The sequence below is a fragment of the Argiope bruennichi genome, chromosome 7 (assembly GCF_947563725.1).
Source record: "Argiope bruennichi chromosome 7, qqArgBrue1.1, whole genome shotgun sequence".
NCBI classification, from domain to species: domain Eukaryota; kingdom Metazoa; phylum Arthropoda; class Arachnida; order Araneae; family Araneidae; genus Argiope; species Argiope bruennichi.
In genome coordinates this window covers 56,471,384-56,490,263 of record NC_079157.1, presented here as the reverse complement: position 1 = coordinate 56,490,263, position 18,880 = coordinate 56,471,384, and the positions used below count along the sequence as shown (strand labels likewise).

Genomic DNA, 18,880 nt, shown 5'->3' with positions numbered 1-18,880 from the left:
AAAAAAAAATTTGAGGGGGGAGGGGAATGCCAATGATATTAATTATCATGTAATTGCATTTAATTATTATACAATTCTATATTTACTGTTTTTATAATACAGTTGAAATAGTATATGAATACTATATGTAACAAATAAGTAAAAATTATGCAGTGATTAAACACATGACACAAGTTTGGAACACAAAAGGTCAATTTCATAAATTCATTTCATTTTCAGTGTTAATTGTGCCTCATAATACTGAGAAACGAAATAAATGATTAACTGAACAATAAAATGAATAAATTCATATAAAAAGTACTTGTGTTACTAAAAATATTGTAAAATTATTACGTAAAAGAAAATTAATTGATCTCAGAATAATAAAATTTGTTTTTTAAAATACTAAAATGTATCATCTCTGATTAAACAGTTTTAATTGAATTACAACAAAACAGTAGTCGACATTTATCATTATTTTATTGTCTGAAATTTAGCATCATGGAAATACATATAAAATCAGACAAACTCAGTACCTATAAGTTGGCAATCCGTTTTCATTACAATATTCTTAAACAAAAAAATAGTAACTCCAAAAAGTTTTTTTTTACGTTACCTAAGAAATCACAGTTGTATGACTGTACAAGTTCATTTATACACTTTCACTTTTATACACTAGCACTCAAAAATAAAAACACAAAAATGCAGAAACCCAAAACAAAAAACAACAAAACCACAGTTTTTATTCAGTTTTGAGCACAATAGACTTGCATCATTTCAGTCTCTTCTTCTACAACTAAGTCAACAACATCCTTCACATTCAAAGAAAAAAAAAATCTAGCACTATAAAAAATTTCTTGATTATTGCATTTTTCCATTATTCTAAGTTTAATATTATTTAAAATATGCATCTTTGATCATTTCTACTTAAAATAAAAAATAAATAAAAGATTTATAACAGTTATTAATATTATTGCTTTTGACATATTATTTGCATTGCTAAGTGAATTTAAACACAAGGTAAAATTTTGTTATGAATTATATATTTTTAATCTGATTTTAAATGTTTTTATTAATTTTTTTATTAAAATATATAATTCCTTATTTCATAATATAAATATTTTGTGAAATAAATTATGTTAGAAAAATTATTTAATACACTTATGTTAAACAGTTTAACTAATATTTTCAATAGTATAATAGTTTAAACAATTATTTCAAAGAATAACCTGCATTTTAGTTTGAAGCAACAGGGGAAAAAAAAAAAAAAAAAAAAAAAAAAAAAACAAGTTAATTTTTTTTAGCTAAAATTAATTTTTAATTAGTGTTTATTGTTACTTATGTTAAATAACAGATAAATATTAAGCTCATCCAAATTTAACCCTTTAAGCTATCAACAAACAAGACACAATAAAAACTTTAATCTTTACTAATTCAATGCAATATGAAATAGAATAATTGGTTTTTATCTAAATGTGAAAAACAAATTTTATTTTACAATTTGTCAATCAAATTAATTTACAAATAACTGTTCTTTTGTAAATTAATTTTCTTTAACTTTTCTTTTTTTTTTTGTAAATTAATTTATAAAGGTATGAAAAAACTAAATGTTCTTCCATACATTTATTGAATATATAAAATGAATTTATTTCATACTTTAGCCGATTTTACTCATTATTTCATGAAATACTACATATTAACTGTCACAAAATTATATACGTTAACAAAAGCATATATCCTTGATGTAAAAGACATAAGTTAATTATATTTTTGAGCTGAATGCAAAAGTGAAAAAGTTACAGTGTTTTGTACGCATTTAATAGTTTTACAATGGTATCAATATTTATTGCTCAAAACTGAAAAATATATATACAATACTAGTGTGTGAGTATATATAAATGTATATATACCACAGTTGTAATAAACAAATTAAAGATATGTAGCATGTCAAATTAATTTAGGTTGTATTCATGCATATCAATGATATATTTTTGATACAAGTAAAACTCTATATAATCGTTGTAGTATCTTGAATGACAACACAGAAACACTGCACTTCACTCAAATAAGCATTTCTGAGGTATGGGATATATAAAATGATTAAGTTATTTAAGTATTATCAAACAGTGTTATCTAACAATGTTTGCCACTGAATATATAAAGCACATTTTATTTATAGAAACAAACTTATCAGACTTTTTTTCCCATTACTGATAAGATAAAGAGTAGATATTTATAGTATTTTCTTAAAAACAAATTTGATGTTACTTTTATAAATTTGATATATAGTACATATATATTCACAAGCAAAAACTTTTCTACTATTTCACCTATCCATAAATTTCACAATTATTCTTTATTTGCAAGCTTCCCTGAAGCACATTTTTTTTTTTTTTTTAACTCACAAACTGGCAAACATTTTGCATTAAAAATATGTAAATATGTACATTAAAATTTTTTGAAGGGAAATAAAAAAGCATTTACTACAAAATATACCAAAGCTATTAAAACAATAATTTTCAAAATTATAATAATTTTAATTACAATTGTTAGATTTTAAAACCATATAGAAATATAATTAACACACACAAAAAAAAAATTAAGTGAAAATTTATTAACATATTGAGAGCACAGAATACTAATTCCAAATGAATATAAAAACTTATAATATTTTTTTTTAATTTCTAATAATTAATAAAAAACAATATTTCACTTTTAACGCAATTTAATGTTTTATTCTTGAAATAAAGATACTTATCCAAAAAATATTTAAAGGAAAAAGGTTTCTTATAACAGAAATGAATAAGCATCACAGCACTTTCCTATGATATAAGTGAAAAATTCATATCAATTTCCAACATACAAAACAAGCAAACAACATTTAACAACAAAATATATAAACTGCCACAAACATTCCATTGCAACAAATCATAATAAATGAACAAAAAATTCAAAAAAATTATAAACTCATAAAAAATTAATGAAAATTTTATTTTAAAATTAATACCATAAGAGATAGCTGCAATAATTCTTAGAAACAAAGCTTTTCATATTCTCTACAAGCTTTGCATTCCAATGGTTATGAAAAGAAAAGTTTGAGATTCTAAAGAAATGGACCAATCAACAAGACATTTTCTCAAAAGTACACTTTATAGCAGAGTTTATATATAAACTTTCTTAAAGTCAAAATTCCATTTCTGAAAAAAGTATTAAGTTATAAAGTGATAGTAATATTTTTAAGAGACTCTGAGGTAATGACTTTTTTTTTTTTTTTCATGTACAATAAAGAAACAATTCAGATGATTATTATATTTGTGAAAGTATATAATTTTTGACATAAAATAGTTTACAGTTCTGAAATTCCAAATCAGTTTCTGTTCTATGATAGCATTGCTATTTTTAACCATCCCTAAATGCTCAAAGAAACTCATGAATTGAAATTTTACATAAATGTTCAAGATGTCGAAAAATACAAGAAACTTAACTGCATTAAAAAGATACAGATGAAACATTTAACACTTAAAACGAAAAAAAAATTTAAATGGAAAGTATTATCAAAATTACTTTATTCTATATTCTGCTATTCATTATTAGATAATGGCAAATAATTTTATTTAATTTTTTTCACTGTCTACAAATATTTTGATATTAGATTTATTTTAATACTAGATAAAAAAAATTCGATATAAAAAAATGAATGTAATATAAGCATTATATAATAAAAGACTTACTACAATAATTTCTCTCGAAAACTAATAACAGAAAATTATTTTAGTCCACAAACATACTGAAACAACATAAGATAAAGCTGCAATTAAAAAATTAAATATATGTAATTAAGGACAATTCTTATAATATTTGAAACCTAATTATCACAGTTTATTATAGATACTATTTTTAAAAGAGTAAAAATGAGAAATAAATGAAGAAAAACAAAGGAAGGAAACAAATAAATGAAAGAAAATACATATAAATGTGTTCTATTTTAAATATAGAATAAGTATTAAGGTACTTTGATAACAAGCTTGATCAATACTTTTTCTTCATTTCCCAAGATATACACTACTCATGAAATGAAAAGGTTTTATTTTTCTTATTCCATTTATATTATTATGAAAGCCTTATTCAAGTAAAATGTTAAATATCAATGAAAAGTATACATACAAATTTTTAATTCTTTACCTGTTTTACTTAAATTCACTAATCTTGTTCCTTTATTACCAGATTTAATTCACTTTAAAAGTTAGTAATTATAAATTAGAGAAATGAAATGCAATTAAGCATTTAAATCTTATTTTAGTAAATACTTCTAATAAAAGGTGTAACAGTTTATACTTTCTAAACAAAAATAACAATAACATGAACACTAATAAAAAAAAAACACACAATGATAAATGCTTTACCACTGAACAAATTTATTCAGTGTTGCAAGATATTCCAGTAAAAAAAATTAAACTATACAACAATAGCATATACAGCTTTTATATTTCAATTTATAATTCTTATTTTGAGAACAATAATATGACCCAGTAATTTTTTTAAATATTCAAAATTAATTTAAAACTTTTGCAAAAATGGTATAGTTGTTGGGCACATTGTGATACAAGATTACATTTATAATTCATGTCATGAAAAATTGATTAAATTTTTATCCTTTCAAAATTTTTGTACAAGTCGATGGCTTCAAAATTCAGGAAATGCTTAGGACAAGTGAAGAGCAAAGTAAGAGACAAAAAGAAATTCTTGTTACACTGATATCCTTCAAACAAAATAAAGTCAAAACACAAAACAAAGAGTATCCCATTTATCTGCAACAACAAGGGAGATAACCATTTTGGAACAATTTATTTAAAAGATAACAAATTGTACAGGCTATTTCAACTGACATGTAGCTTACTTATACGCTGCGAAACAGTATCTATATCGGATCTACCATAAGAACAACAGTCCTCTTTTGAATAATCTAACTTGCTGATTTCCAAATCATCTAAGGAACGTGAGCGCACAATTGAGCTTCCAGAAGAGGCGGGGTAACTTTGGCTTTTGACAGGACTACTTGGATTTGACTTGTTACCACTATCTTGCCTCGACACAGTTGGAGGACTAGCCCTATCAGCTGTCACAGCAGCCAGAATGTCGGTCACCTCTTTCTCTGTTTGCATCCGCTTCTTCCACACTATATCATAAGGTTTGTACATACGTGCTTGCCGCCTTCTACAGATATTAGACTCTCTAAACTTATTGAAGAAGTACGACTGTCCCATACGAACGTTAGACAGTTTGGATGAAAGTTTTGGTGAACGACAAACACGGTCGTCACCCTCGTCTTCGGAATCACTATCTGAGCAAGAGTTTCTGGAAAGTGAAAACTTGGTTACAAATTTAGAATTCATCTGAACTACACATAAGGGAGCAGAAGACAGAGAGTTGCTGGCTCGCTTCCGCCTCATTTTTTCATTGAGGTAGTCCACACGGCTATCAGTAACTTTACTGAGCATGCCTAGCTCATGTAAGGCTGCATCCAGTTCCATAGAGCTTGCCTGATTTAATACAGGAGAGTCTTTGTTGTGAGCAATGCAAAAACATGAGGCATCCATGATTTCTTGAACTATGAACTAAGATCCCAAATACGTACCTAAAAAAGAAATGCATTGAAAAGGAAAATATTTCGAACATGAAATCAGGCCAATAGAAACCTGAAATTGCTAATCTTTGCCAAAATATGATTACAAATTATCAATGACCTTCGCAGGTAAAAATTTGAAAAAATAGCAATAAAAAATGTTAGTCATACAAAAATAAATATTATGTTTGAATCACTATTATGGATGATATTTTATGACTATAAATGATAGTGGAAAATAATAGTAAGATATGGTTCATAATTTAATATTCATTTCAAGATGTAAATTATATAAATAATATTGACAATAATGCTTCACAGATAACACAAATAATTTAAGGTTTTTAAAAATCTAAATATTTAACACAAAACTACAAATGATGCTTTTTTTTTAATATTACAATATTTATTTGGTTTAGTATACATATTTGCTTTACTAGTATAGTATACATATTTGCTACCACTTTTTTTCCTAATAGTAAGCTAAAAATAACCATTGAAAAAATGTCAGTATTAAGAATGAAGCATTTTGAAACCCATGAAATTCAATTCAAATACAATTTAAAGTAGCACAGAATTAGAAGAGTCGTGAACCACTAAGGTATTCTAGAGATAAAAATTTATGATTACATTTCAGTAGTTCAAATTTTGCAAACAGAGTTAACATACGAGTTAAAAAAAATAAGTTTTCTTAAAATTGTGCTAAAAGTAAATATTATTTCATAAAGAATACACATAAAAAATATAAATGAAGCATGAGATTTTTTTTTTTTTTTTTTTTTTTTTTTTTTTTCATTTCTGAAGAAGCAAAAATTGTGCCCCCCCCCCTTCTTATTCCAATCCAAGCTCTTTCAGTAAACAGACAGTTTATCAATAATAACATTCATCTGGCTATGCTATTATTACTATTGCTGAAGTAAAAGCATTAACTGCTGTAAAAGACAAAGAAATGAAGTGGAAAATACAAAAGGAAACAGTATAAAGAAAATATATTAAATTAAATAGAATAAAAATAAAAATAATAAAAATAGAATCAAAATGCACTGAAAATTTCATATTTGATGATTAAAAAAACCCTTATATTTAACAATTACAATTCTAGGCAGATTGACTCACTACAAATAATATTTAATATGGACTTTTCATTTTTAGTATTTATCAATTTGATTTTAAATTAGATCGATTAGACACTGTTTAGCTAATTATTAATCATAGGTGAATAAAAATTATAGTTTTTCAATGAATTCACATTTAAAAATATATCTTGAAAATAGAAAAATTAGGGAAACTATCTTAATATTTCACCAATATGTAAAATACACTGCAAGCAAAATATAAATCTGGAAAGTAAATTATCATAATCTCCTATAATAATACAGACAGGACAAGACAGACTGTCTAATATAATACAGACAGGACAAGGGGGAGGGAAAAAACAACATTCATAAACTGTGAAAAAAGAAGAAAAAAAAATCTTTAGATTTTTTCCTCCTTTTTATTTTGAAAAATTTTTTCCTAAAAATTTTATCTTAAATAATTTTTTTTAATCACCTGATTCTAATGTTTATGATGTAAATGTGAACTACCAACTTAAATGTTAGAAAATACATACTAAAATTAAAGTAAACCAAAATGAATAATAGAATCTAAAAGCCACAGATATTTACACCTTTAAAATAAGAAAAGTTAACGTTTTTTTACAAAATGAAAAATTAAACATATAATTTTAGAAAACAATGCAATCATCTTAATTATTTATGCACACACAAAAAAGATACTTCATATGATTAATTAAATTGAGAATTAAAAATTATCTTATGTATTAAATTATATACCCACAGAAAAATTTAATATAATCTTAGCTGGCTCATTATAAAAAGAAATTCTTGATTAAAAAATTATTTTATATAGACAGGTTCTTTTAGACAGAGTAAAAACACGATTTACAGATTTGACAACAAAGAAATAGGCTAGACTTTCATTATAATAATAAAAACTACTATTGTATTTTAATATAAATAAAAGTCATTATAAAACTATGCAAGTATGTTCCATATCTCCTCGTACACAATGGCCAATTGCAACCAAAATTGCATACTTATTCTCTAAGAGAGAAAGAATATAGCCAACTTTTCAAAATGCAAAAGCTAATTAAATATTAATTGTCATTGATTGACAATTAATATTTAATTTGATTTTGAAATTAATTGACATTGGCCATTTTTCTGCAATAACTTCAGAGCAAAAAATCTTGCAATAAATATTTTAATACCAAGATAAATCCAAACTTTTACAGTTTTAATTATATCAATTTCATTTCTATGTAAAATTTCATCCAACCTGTTATCAACTTTAAAAAAATTTTTTAATGCATTGAAATTAATTTTAACTTAGAACTACTCTCCATTTTAGCAACTGGCTTAGGGCTTTTAGGCTTTGTTAAATCACTATTTTGAAATAAATGAAAATCTACTACTTAATTAAATTAACTACTTCTCCGCTTTATTTTAATACATATCTTTTTACCAGATTTTCATTTATTTCAAAATAGTGATTTAACAAAGCCTAAAAGCCATAAGCCAATTGCTAAAATGGAGACAAGAAAAGTAAACTCTTATTTGACAGTAGCACTTATTTCAGACTTTTTTTTCCCCCCACACAGATAATTAGAAGGAAATTACTCCAAAAATTTTTTATACTGACAGAGAATTAAAAATTTTACCTTTTCAAGGTTACCAATTTCATTTTTATGAATTTTTCTTTCAATTGTAGTCAATTCTTTATAAAATTTAAAGCTGACGATTTTGAAATAAATAAATTTGTAGGTATTCTTTTATTGGGCAACATTAAGAATTCTTCTATTTTAGTATTATTCTTTTAAATTTCTCTTTTATTTCAACACATGTCTCAAGAATGGTTTTGCATATATTTTATTCAAAAGTAGTTTCTACATTACAAATATTGTACATTAAAGATTTTAATCCAATGCATTGCCAAGTACATTAACTACTGGCATCTAAAAATATTTTTAATTGCATAAAGTAAGTATTAAACAACCAAATTTATATCATTAGAATAAATTATATATGTGTGTGGATGAATTTTAAGAGACAAGATTTTTTTCCCCTGAAATATTTCCTTACATCATTGATGAAAATTCCAATATTAATTAAAATTTTAAGTAAAACTTCAAAAGATTTGTATGAAGGTACACGTTGAATATTAAGTATGTTTGTGAAACAGTATGTTTGTGCCAAATTTAATAGCTAAAATTTCAGGGTTTGCATTGTTGAAGAACAAATAACTTGGATACATTTGCTTTTATTAATAATAAAGATAATTCAATTAAGCTATGTAGATAATTCTAAGAGATTAAAAATCGGCTATATTTCCAAACAAACAATTAAACAGCATTTTCTATTATTGACTTAATTTCCACTACATTAATTGTGAAATATTCTTAAGTACATCATTTTCAATACTTCTGTTAGCCAGAAGCTGATTTACTGGGATTATTGACTGTGGAAAATTTAAATAACTTAGTCAAATATCTTTCTCAAGTGAGTATTCTAAAATTCAAATTTTTACATATATATAACTTGTACTATTTTATAAATCGTGTACAGTTTTTTCATTATAATATAAGCTCCCTATTTACTGCTATTCCACTTAAAATTTTAACTTTAATTTTAAACCAGAAGTGAACAAGCATCAATTAATTCAAGCATATACTTGTTGAATAAAAGTATATACAAAGTAAAATATAAGGGCAGAAAATGAAATAATTTAGTATTAAGTTCTGTAAGAGCTGCAAATTATAGTTCATGATTTATGTAATCTTATTCATAAATCAAGATTATGAATCTTGGAATACATTCAATAAAAAAATTCAAGGTACTAATAAAAAAGCAAAATTCCAAGCTAAAAGAGTGATATTTTTATACATCTAGTTGTATTACAAGAAGGACCAACATTGATTATAAAAATGAACAAACATGAAAAAAGTTTTCCTCATTATCTACTTCCAAAAGCTACAGTATTTGTCAAAAAATTCAACAATTTAAATTTAAGAATGCTTTAAACAAAAAATATTTAAACAGAAAAATAAGCCTTGATTATCAATAATGAAAGAAAAATCCAAAATGGAAATATTTGCAAAAATTTGATGAAAATTTTAATCTCAATGAAAATAATTTGAATTTCATTACAGGAATGAAAATGTTTTTGAAAAATATAAATATTTTTAACAATCCATTAAATAAAAAAAAATTCTGAAAGTAACTTGGTATCACTGAAAAGAATTTTTTTTTTTTAAGATGATGCAAAAACAAAATTCTGATTATTTTTTAATTATTGGAAATTCCAAAAACATAAACTGCTTTGAGTTGCACATTCCCATCTTTCGAAGTATATATCTGTATCAAATTTACTAACTTATGGCCTAATGGTCTACCCAACAGAGTGTCAACACATGCATTCTTTATAATTAAAAGATGTAATATAATAAATGCTTCTTTAAATGTTATAAATGCAATTTATTTTGATTTGTCTGACTCAAACTTTACTAAAATACTTCTGTGAACTATTACAATGACAATCATAGGAAATTAATTAATACAATAAACTCTTGATTTAAGAAACAATTTGACTTAAACCTCAAATGTAGTTGGGAATCAATGACAACAGCTGAATTCCTCTTTCCCTTTTTCATCTTAGTAATTTGTTTCTGTAAGGAATTTTTGTTACCAAAATGTTGTAAACATTAAATATATATTTTTCCTCTGTACAACACAACTTCAGGCATATAATCTTATTTTAAATATCATTTACAATGCAAGATTTAACAAGAAACCTTTCATTGCAATTAGTCATTAAATGGAGATTTTGCAATATAAATAATAATAAAAAAAAAAAGCTTCTTCAATAGTGCAGGATAAAACTGAGTCCTTCCAAATATACTTTTATCTCCACAGAAGTAACATAGATATGCAAAGCTGAAAGAATTTTTTGCACTTTCAGAAAAATGGAAAGATTTACTAAAACTTTTGCATAATTATACTAACTCATATTTAACTCATTATACTGTAAAATCACTAATAAATTTCAAATGGAAATAATTTAATAGCAGGTAAAATCAAAACCAAAACCACATGAGCTATCAGAATTTAAAAATCCTACAGCTGCCAAGGTTTGTATTAAATATTAATTCTTTAAAAACCAGGCATTCTGAACAGACCTTTGTGGAATTGAAAATTCTTCATGGAAATATTTTTCAAACCAAAAAACATTCAGATACATTTAAATAAATAAAACTTTATGGGTTTCAAAAGTTTCCACAAATTCTCAAAACTTAATTACTTTTCAAAAAATTAAGGTTTGTATATGTTGAAAGATAAACAGGGAGGTACAAAGCATTAAAATTGTTGTCTTTTTAAGTAAGCAATGCTACTTCATCCTTGAGTAAATTTTATATGTATAATGTTAAGAGGAAGAAAAAAAAAGTGCAACTTTAAAATAATTCTAAATATGGGTATAAAGATTGATGAGCAAAAAGTATTTAATAAATATATCTATATGGATTTTAGGTTCACTGCTATGAATTATTCTTAATTGCAACTTTGAAAAATTATTCCTGAATAACAGCCTTCTTTATCAATTTTAAAAAATAGCAGCAAAAGAATTTTTTTCTGCAATATTTTCCACAGATGTCATAATACCTCAAAGTGTGCATTTTGAAATTTGACTATTGACTGCAGAATATATAAAATAATTAAAGGGTGAATTATTTTTCAATTTACACAACTTCTGCTCTTTTTTTCACACAATAAATCAAATAAAAAGACTACTATATGCAAATTATAAACATCATCTTAAAAATATTACATAATATAGTAAAGTATTTATTGTACAACAGGACTAAAATTTTGTATATTCTTTGCAATTAACTATCTTCTGGGGCTTAATTTAAAGTCTTTATAAGAATTAAATTAATTCATATTAAATGTCTGTGTAATTATAAAAATTGCTTTATTTATATATATATATATATATATATATATATATATATATATATATATATATATATATATTACAGCTAGTTTAAAAGGAAAATTTAGAGGAGAGGATTAGTTTTATAAGGGAGAAAAATTAAACCATTGTTTACCCAGAAAAGTGTACGCATCTTTAATGGAAACTATTATTCGTTTTATAACGTGAAAAGAATGCTTTAAATGTTTATATTATTTTGATAACATAAACATTTTCAATTATCAAGTCTTCTTTTTCCCTTTATTCACTCAGAAATAATGGGGAAAAAAAGTATTGGTTAGAATTAATGGGTTTATAACATTTCTAAAGTTCCATTATAACTAAAATTATTAATATTTTTGATCTGCTTCAATATGACAGCACTTATAAATTCTTATTTGAGTTGGTATGATATGTAATATTCAATTCCAATTTAAATTTGCAGTTATGAAATACAATATATTTACAACCTCAGTAGTAAAATGTCATTTTAAAAGTAGAAGTCTTTTCATAAAGGTTTTCTTAATTTTTATTATTATCTACATTCTTACCACTCTTTCTTTAATATTAATTAATAATGATCTTTTGGAGATCCGCTTTGAATCCTAAATAAAGACAATAAATAAAGTTAACACTTTTTTTTTTTTTATCTAAATCTTTTGCAATGCATATACACTGAACTGTTGTAATCTAATGGCAAGATGATTTGCAAAAATTATGGAGATAGAGAATTAGGAACCAAAATTGCATACTGAAGTAATTTCACATATTTTGTCAGTTTTGGTGGATATATACAGTAAAAAATTAGATTAATTTAAAAACTTAATTAATCGTAACATGCTTATCAAATATTGATATGATAAATAGATGCAGAAATTTCTGTTAAGTTTATAAAAAAAAAATCCATGTTTCCATGTTTTTTTAGTTTTTAGGAGCCATGTAAGAGTAATTTTTTTCAGCTTATTCATATCAATTCACAATTTTTTTGTGGTATACTGAATTGAGAGGGGGGGGGGGAAATGAGGGAAGATACATCATATAAAAGATTATATTCTAAAAATTATTATTTTTTAATTCTTTAGGAATTTGTTACATCTCCAGGACTGGTCAAACTACCCAATTAACTCATTTAATTAGATCAAAAAATAGAGAAAACATTTATACATATTTTTAAGCTTTCATCAAATATTTCTTATAACTTCAAGAACCGAGAACATTAAAGTTACCACTTCTGAGGTAGGGGACTTTCCTCTTACTCTCCTCCTAAAAATTCAAACTGCAAAACATTTATATCTTGTTTATAAAACAAGTTAAAACTGATTTTTTATAAATACAAATAATTATTCTATCCATTAAAATATTAAATTAAAATTTATATCTAACATAATTTTCCTGTAATATATCTTACATAAAAACATCAGCAAAATAAGAAATTCTTTCTAGGATAAATTGAATAATGACTTAATAAAATGAAAATACAAATTTAATTTTTAAAAATTAGTTATGTAAAGTTATTTAGAAAAAGAAGACTTTGAATAATGAACAAAATACAAACATTCCTGCAGGTTAGATTCAACTGATATAAAATATTAATAAATTGCCAAAAAAAATCCTTTTTATAATTAGCATGAGTTTTAATATACTTGATTGCGATTTAAATAATAACTATGCCTAATTTTCTGTTTGGTTATTATGGTTGACAGTCAATTTCAACTTTGCTAGAAGAAATTCTACATTTTTTATATATGTTTCACCAGATGCTAAATTTATTTTTTATAATTATTAGGTAATAATAAAATCAAAAGTAAGTAATGTAAAAAAACAGACCTAGAACCTCAAAAATTTTTTGCATTACTCAAAAAAATATGCAATTAAAAATTTAATACAGGAAGTAGCATAACTGAAACATCTCTAAATGTTTACTGACAATATTTTCAATTAAGTTCAATAAAAAAAAATTTTAATAGATTTTTTTTCTTCATTACTCTTCTCTTAAGATTTATTTTATAATTAATTATATCATCAAAATTTCAGCCAAGCCAATACTAGACAAAGTAAGTTTTTTTAATAGTGATATTGCATATTTATGCCATTTTTATTTATTACAGTTTTTGCAAACAGTTTAATTTCTTTGTAAAACTGAGAGAAAAACAAAGGAATTTAAAAGGAAAAGTAAATGGGTTCAAAACTTTCTTTTGCTTTTAAAGGAAAGAGAGAGGATCCTTAAACATAAGGAAATTGAACATTTCCCATTAGCGATAAATTATTTTTATGTCAATAGATAGATATGTCAGACAACTTTTTGTCATAAAAATTAATGCATAATAAAAATTTCAATGCATAAATATTATAGGTAATTTGAATCAATTTGAATAATAATACAATCGCCTTGTAAAGTAACTTTATTCCATATTATATTAAGTTTATCTGGATTTAAATATATAGTTATTATATTAACAATGTGATTTATCAGTTTTAGTAATTGAAATTTAACCCTGCCCATTGCATAAATTTAAATGGCTTATTAAATAAAAGAGGTTCAAAACACAGATAGTAATTTAAAATTTTTAAATAAATTTTCTTTGTATAAAATTTTCAAATACCAAACTAAATATTTAAAACAGAAATCTTACAAGCAATTCGTCTTCCTCAATAACAATACAAAAGCCAATCCTTTATATTAACATTTTTTAGAAACAAATTCATTGCATGTACATTAACTGCACATCAATGATGAGCTTTTGGCTTAACCACATGCCAGTGGCAAACTCAGGCTTAGCTGCATTTTACTAATGAATATAGTCAATATATTAATAAGACATTTCAGATGGGGTTTTTTTGTTGCTGACATAGATAATGCTTGAATAATGCACAAGTACCACATATTAAAAATAAAGAAAATAATATCGACAAAAGATGAACTTTGCAATGTTTTTTTGTGTAATAAGACGAATATAAAAGCAAAAGATAAAGTGACTAAAAAAAATTAATATATACTTAAAGCAAAAAATTTAGGCTCAATTATTAAAAGAGACAAAAGTTACAAGTCAATTATAAATATCATCTACAAATAATTACCAACAATGCTTAAAAATAATATTAATATCTTGAATATTAACCTAAAATTTATTAACTTATCCCTTACAACTTTAACTGCACTAAAATGGCTATAAATCTGTTTCTTTTTATCTTATTATTTGATAAGTAAAAGATTGTTTGGATCCAAAAAATAATAATTAGAAGCGATAAAAAAAATTCTTCCAGCTCATTGCAGAATAAAAATGAAATTTAATGAAATTGTACTATCCCGGGAGTTAAAATATTTTATGTATATATCTCTATTAACAATAAAGGGAAATGTATTGCTGAATGTTTATTGGCACTCTACATTTAGTTTGAATTTAAAATAAAAATAAATAAAAACATTTTGGAAGTCTTTTGCAATAATTTCAGAAAATATTATTGCACAAAAATATTTTTACACATTCTGATTTTTTTTCTAACAATATTAACTAAGGTGTTATGTAATGTTTTCTCCATTTTAAAAAAGTATATTTTATGCATAATACATAACAATGCTTTCATTTTTATAATGATATTAAGATCATGCTTCTAATTTAAAATATTTAATTATACAGCTTTTCTTCTGTTTTTTTTTTTGTTTTTTTTTTTTTTTTCTGTTATAGAAGCTAAAAGAAAAAAAAAATTATGCTTATTATCAGTGCAGTTTACATAAGAAATAATAAAACAGAGTCATAATGCTAAAAAAAAAAGAAAAAGAAAATGCAGTTAAAAGATAATAACACTGAAATTTTTAATGAAATTCTGATGTCGTGGAACATGACTATTAAGAAGATTCAAATGCACAATAAACTAAGTTATTATAGTACTATTGTTTTTCTATTATAATTTGCTGCTTTAAACTACTTTTTAAGAAAATTATATATATATCAAATTAAGCATCAGGAACTTAACTGAAAATGAATAATTATCTTTCTTACACTAATATTCCAAGAGGATAGTTTTTATATATTAATCGATTTTATATTGATAATTTGTTATTAATATACATTTCATAATTGGAATAATCAAGATAAATAATGAGTAGTAAAACAAAGCAAATTTCAAAAGTTTAATACAGTGATCTTAATTTTTTTTTTTCCTAAGGCAATCCCCTCCCCCTTTATTATTATTATTTTTTCTTCTTTTGATAAAACTAATTCCTAAAATTGCATAAAATTAACAATAAAAAATATACAAATAAATAAAATGGAAAACTTATGATAGAAACATATTAAGAGATATCATTATATATGCATCGACCTTATTTTATTATCACATTCTGCTTTTTTTTTTTAATATTCATGGTAACTTTTATCCATAGAATGCAATTTGATCATTAATGTTGATGCTATTATTGTAAACATTTATGTATCACAAATTGAACAAAAAATTATTAGAAATCGAAGGATTATCTCATTTTATCTAATTAAAGATGGACAATCTGTTAGTTGAAATAATTTTTTACTCATCAGATGTCTTTACATGCTTTCTTATTTAACATAGATTTTCTAATTTAAGTATATCATATAATTTTTTTAAAAATTACATCTTTTTAAATGCATAAAATAGCATTTTATGTATTTAAAAACTTTGCAATTAATCAGTAATATTTATTAATAATTAGAAAAAAGTAGTGAATCTTTTGGAATTCCTAAATGTATGGGAACACTTAATGCTAAAAAGATCATATATGAATTGAGATTACATTGATAATGGATGATTAAATAATAAGGCTTTATTCGTATTCTCTCTAAATTTACAAGCATTTGAAAGATTAATAAAGCATTCATTACTATATTCACATACTGCATTTTGCATTGAAATTTTTTTAATAAAAATGCAAGTCCTTGCATATAATTTGGCTTTTTCAAAGAATTTCAAAAATTATTAAATTAAAAAAATTAAATGAATTAAGAAACTTGTGATACAAGCAAAATCACAAACAACTTTTAAAAATTTGGAATGGCTGTATCAGCGTTATAATTTACAAAATGTTTTGTACAAATAAGAAATATATAAAAAAATTTAATTGAATTTATATAGCTATTTTAAAATTCAGAAAATCAAATTCCATGTAGAATGCTATGAAGCATTTATACTTTTAAGCATATCTTAGAAAAAAATAAAAATAACTAATTTGAAGATTTTATTTTATTTGCAAAGGAGCTAATTTAACTAAAATAAATTTTAATTAGAATTAATATAAAATGGTAAAAACACACTGAAAAGATATTTTTAAAGCTGATTTGTAATATAAAGAGATTAAATTGCATGTGAAAAAAATAGTTTGAACTCCTTAAATAAGAGAGATAGCTGTTAAAGCTAAACTTTTACCTAATTAACTATAAAGCAGCAAGTTTAATTTTATATGATAATATTCCTTTAACACATTTTTTTTGGTCAAAATTACAAGATGTTAAATAAAATCTGCATTCTTAGAGAAAAATGGATAGGGGGAGGGATACAGCCTAATTTATTTCAGATACATTTAAAAATATCTCATAAAATAAATTAATTCTCAAAATTGTTCTTGCATTTTGAAAGGTAAAACAACACATAACAATTGAGTTTTTGTGAATTATCTATTTTCTAAGATTACTTAGAAATTTGAATAATCAAGAACAACCTGCCTTTGCTGAAGAATAAATGAAAAATCAATATAAAGCCTTGCCTGCTAAACAACAGACTAAAGTTTAATATAACTTGCACAAAGAAAGGAATACTAAACTTTCAATAAAATTTGTTTAGACAAAAACATACATATTAGAAACTGTAAAATCTCCCTTTTTCATAAAAACAAAAAGTAAAATTAACAGAATGAATGCATTGTACAGTCAAATACCCAATAGGTTTAACATATGTAACAATATATTAAATGCAATACATATTAAAGAGAAAATATAAAAGAGAAAAATCAAAGATAATGCAAAATGTATGTGTAATAGTAAAAAATATTTATGCAAAAATTTCAAATAAGAGGGGGGGGGGGGAAAATACATGAAAATGCATACCAAATAGCTGCACAGTTTTTGTCCATTTCATAATTCCTCCAAAACCATTTCAATAATTCCTGTTAAAATATATTAATCAGAAATATGCAAATATAAATCATAAATGCACAATTTATAATTTTTTTAAAAAAAGGAAGCAACATCATAACTTAATGCAAAAGGAAATAAAAACTTGCCATCTCAAATAAGTCAATTTTTTATGGGAAAGCATAATAAACACGATTACAAAATTTAAATTTAATATCTTAGCAAATGTGATGGTTTGAGATATTTTAAATGCAGCATTTGGAGAAAGCTAATTTATAATGCAAAAATACTACATCTGCTAGGCACTCTACGCATACAAATACACACGAATGCAAAAACCGACGGATGTTAATAAGCTTTAAACAAGAAATACGATTTACAAACACATGACCGCAGCGTTTTGCAAAGTCATTGTATATGCACATCTTTTATGATTACCACGAGTTTTTATTTAAAAAATTTACAAAAAATATGCAAACTAGTCATATTATAAAAAAACATTCTTTGAGTTTCTTTGAAAGGATAATTTAAATAAAAATGGAAACTACTGTTAATTTGACGTTGCAAATTTCACAAAATTAAGACAGAAAATGTTTTAAAATGACCTCCTTAAAAGATTTAACTTAAAATCCGATCATGTCGGCAATACGGAAATGTTCTGGAAACAAATGTGTATTCCACAAAATTTTATTTATAATAAAACGCTGTCTAACAAAATAAAATGCTAAAAATATTTGAAAGCCAAATCAAAAATGTTCATTTATATTTCCTTAAAACAATAAATTTGTAGTATTTTAAAATATATTACTTTTCCCACAAGAATCGAATCACGAAACGGAACAATATCTATTGGTAAACAAATAATGCGTAAGATATAAATAAAAGTTTTGACAAACCTTAGAATAACGAGAGAAATAATTGCAGAGCTAACTTAAGAAATATAGATACATGGTAACGCGTTGTTAACAAAAGCATTTTGGATTTCGCTAAACACCGGTAGGAAACGAAATCAGAACAGAAAAATGCTAAAGTTTGAAGTTTATTTTTGAATTTGTAAATAGTTTTAAACTTTTATATTGTATATTAAAAATATTTTAAAGGAATTAAAAGAGCACTCAATCTTTTGACAACTTCCATTAAGACAACTGTC

The 18,880-nt window shown here is 24.0% G+C and overlaps 1 protein-coding gene across 2 annotated transcripts; it reads right to left on the bottom strand.

The window, feature by feature from the left end:
• Window positions 1-1,584: 1,584 nt before the first annotated feature.
• LOC129975237 (uncharacterized) lies at window positions 1,585-18,697 on the bottom strand. Of its 2 annotated transcripts, none has more exons than XM_056088274.1 (3): window positions 18,627-18,697; window positions 17,704-17,762; window positions 1,585-5,614 (listed from the first exon to the last, which is right to left on the bottom strand). In XM_056088274.1, the coding sequence occupies exon 3, from the start codon at window positions 5,574-5,576 to the stop codon at window positions 4,857-4,859; it is 720 nt and encodes a 239-aa protein (XP_055944249.1). In that variant the 5' UTR covers window positions 5,577-5,614; window positions 17,704-17,762; window positions 18,627-18,697; the 3' UTR covers window positions 1,585-4,856. The 2 variants fall into 2 exon arrangements, with proteins under 2 accessions (XP_055944249.1, XP_055944247.1); XM_056088272.1 differs by having other exon boundaries at window positions 18,539-18,630.
• Window positions 18,698-18,880: the final 183 nt, after the last annotated feature.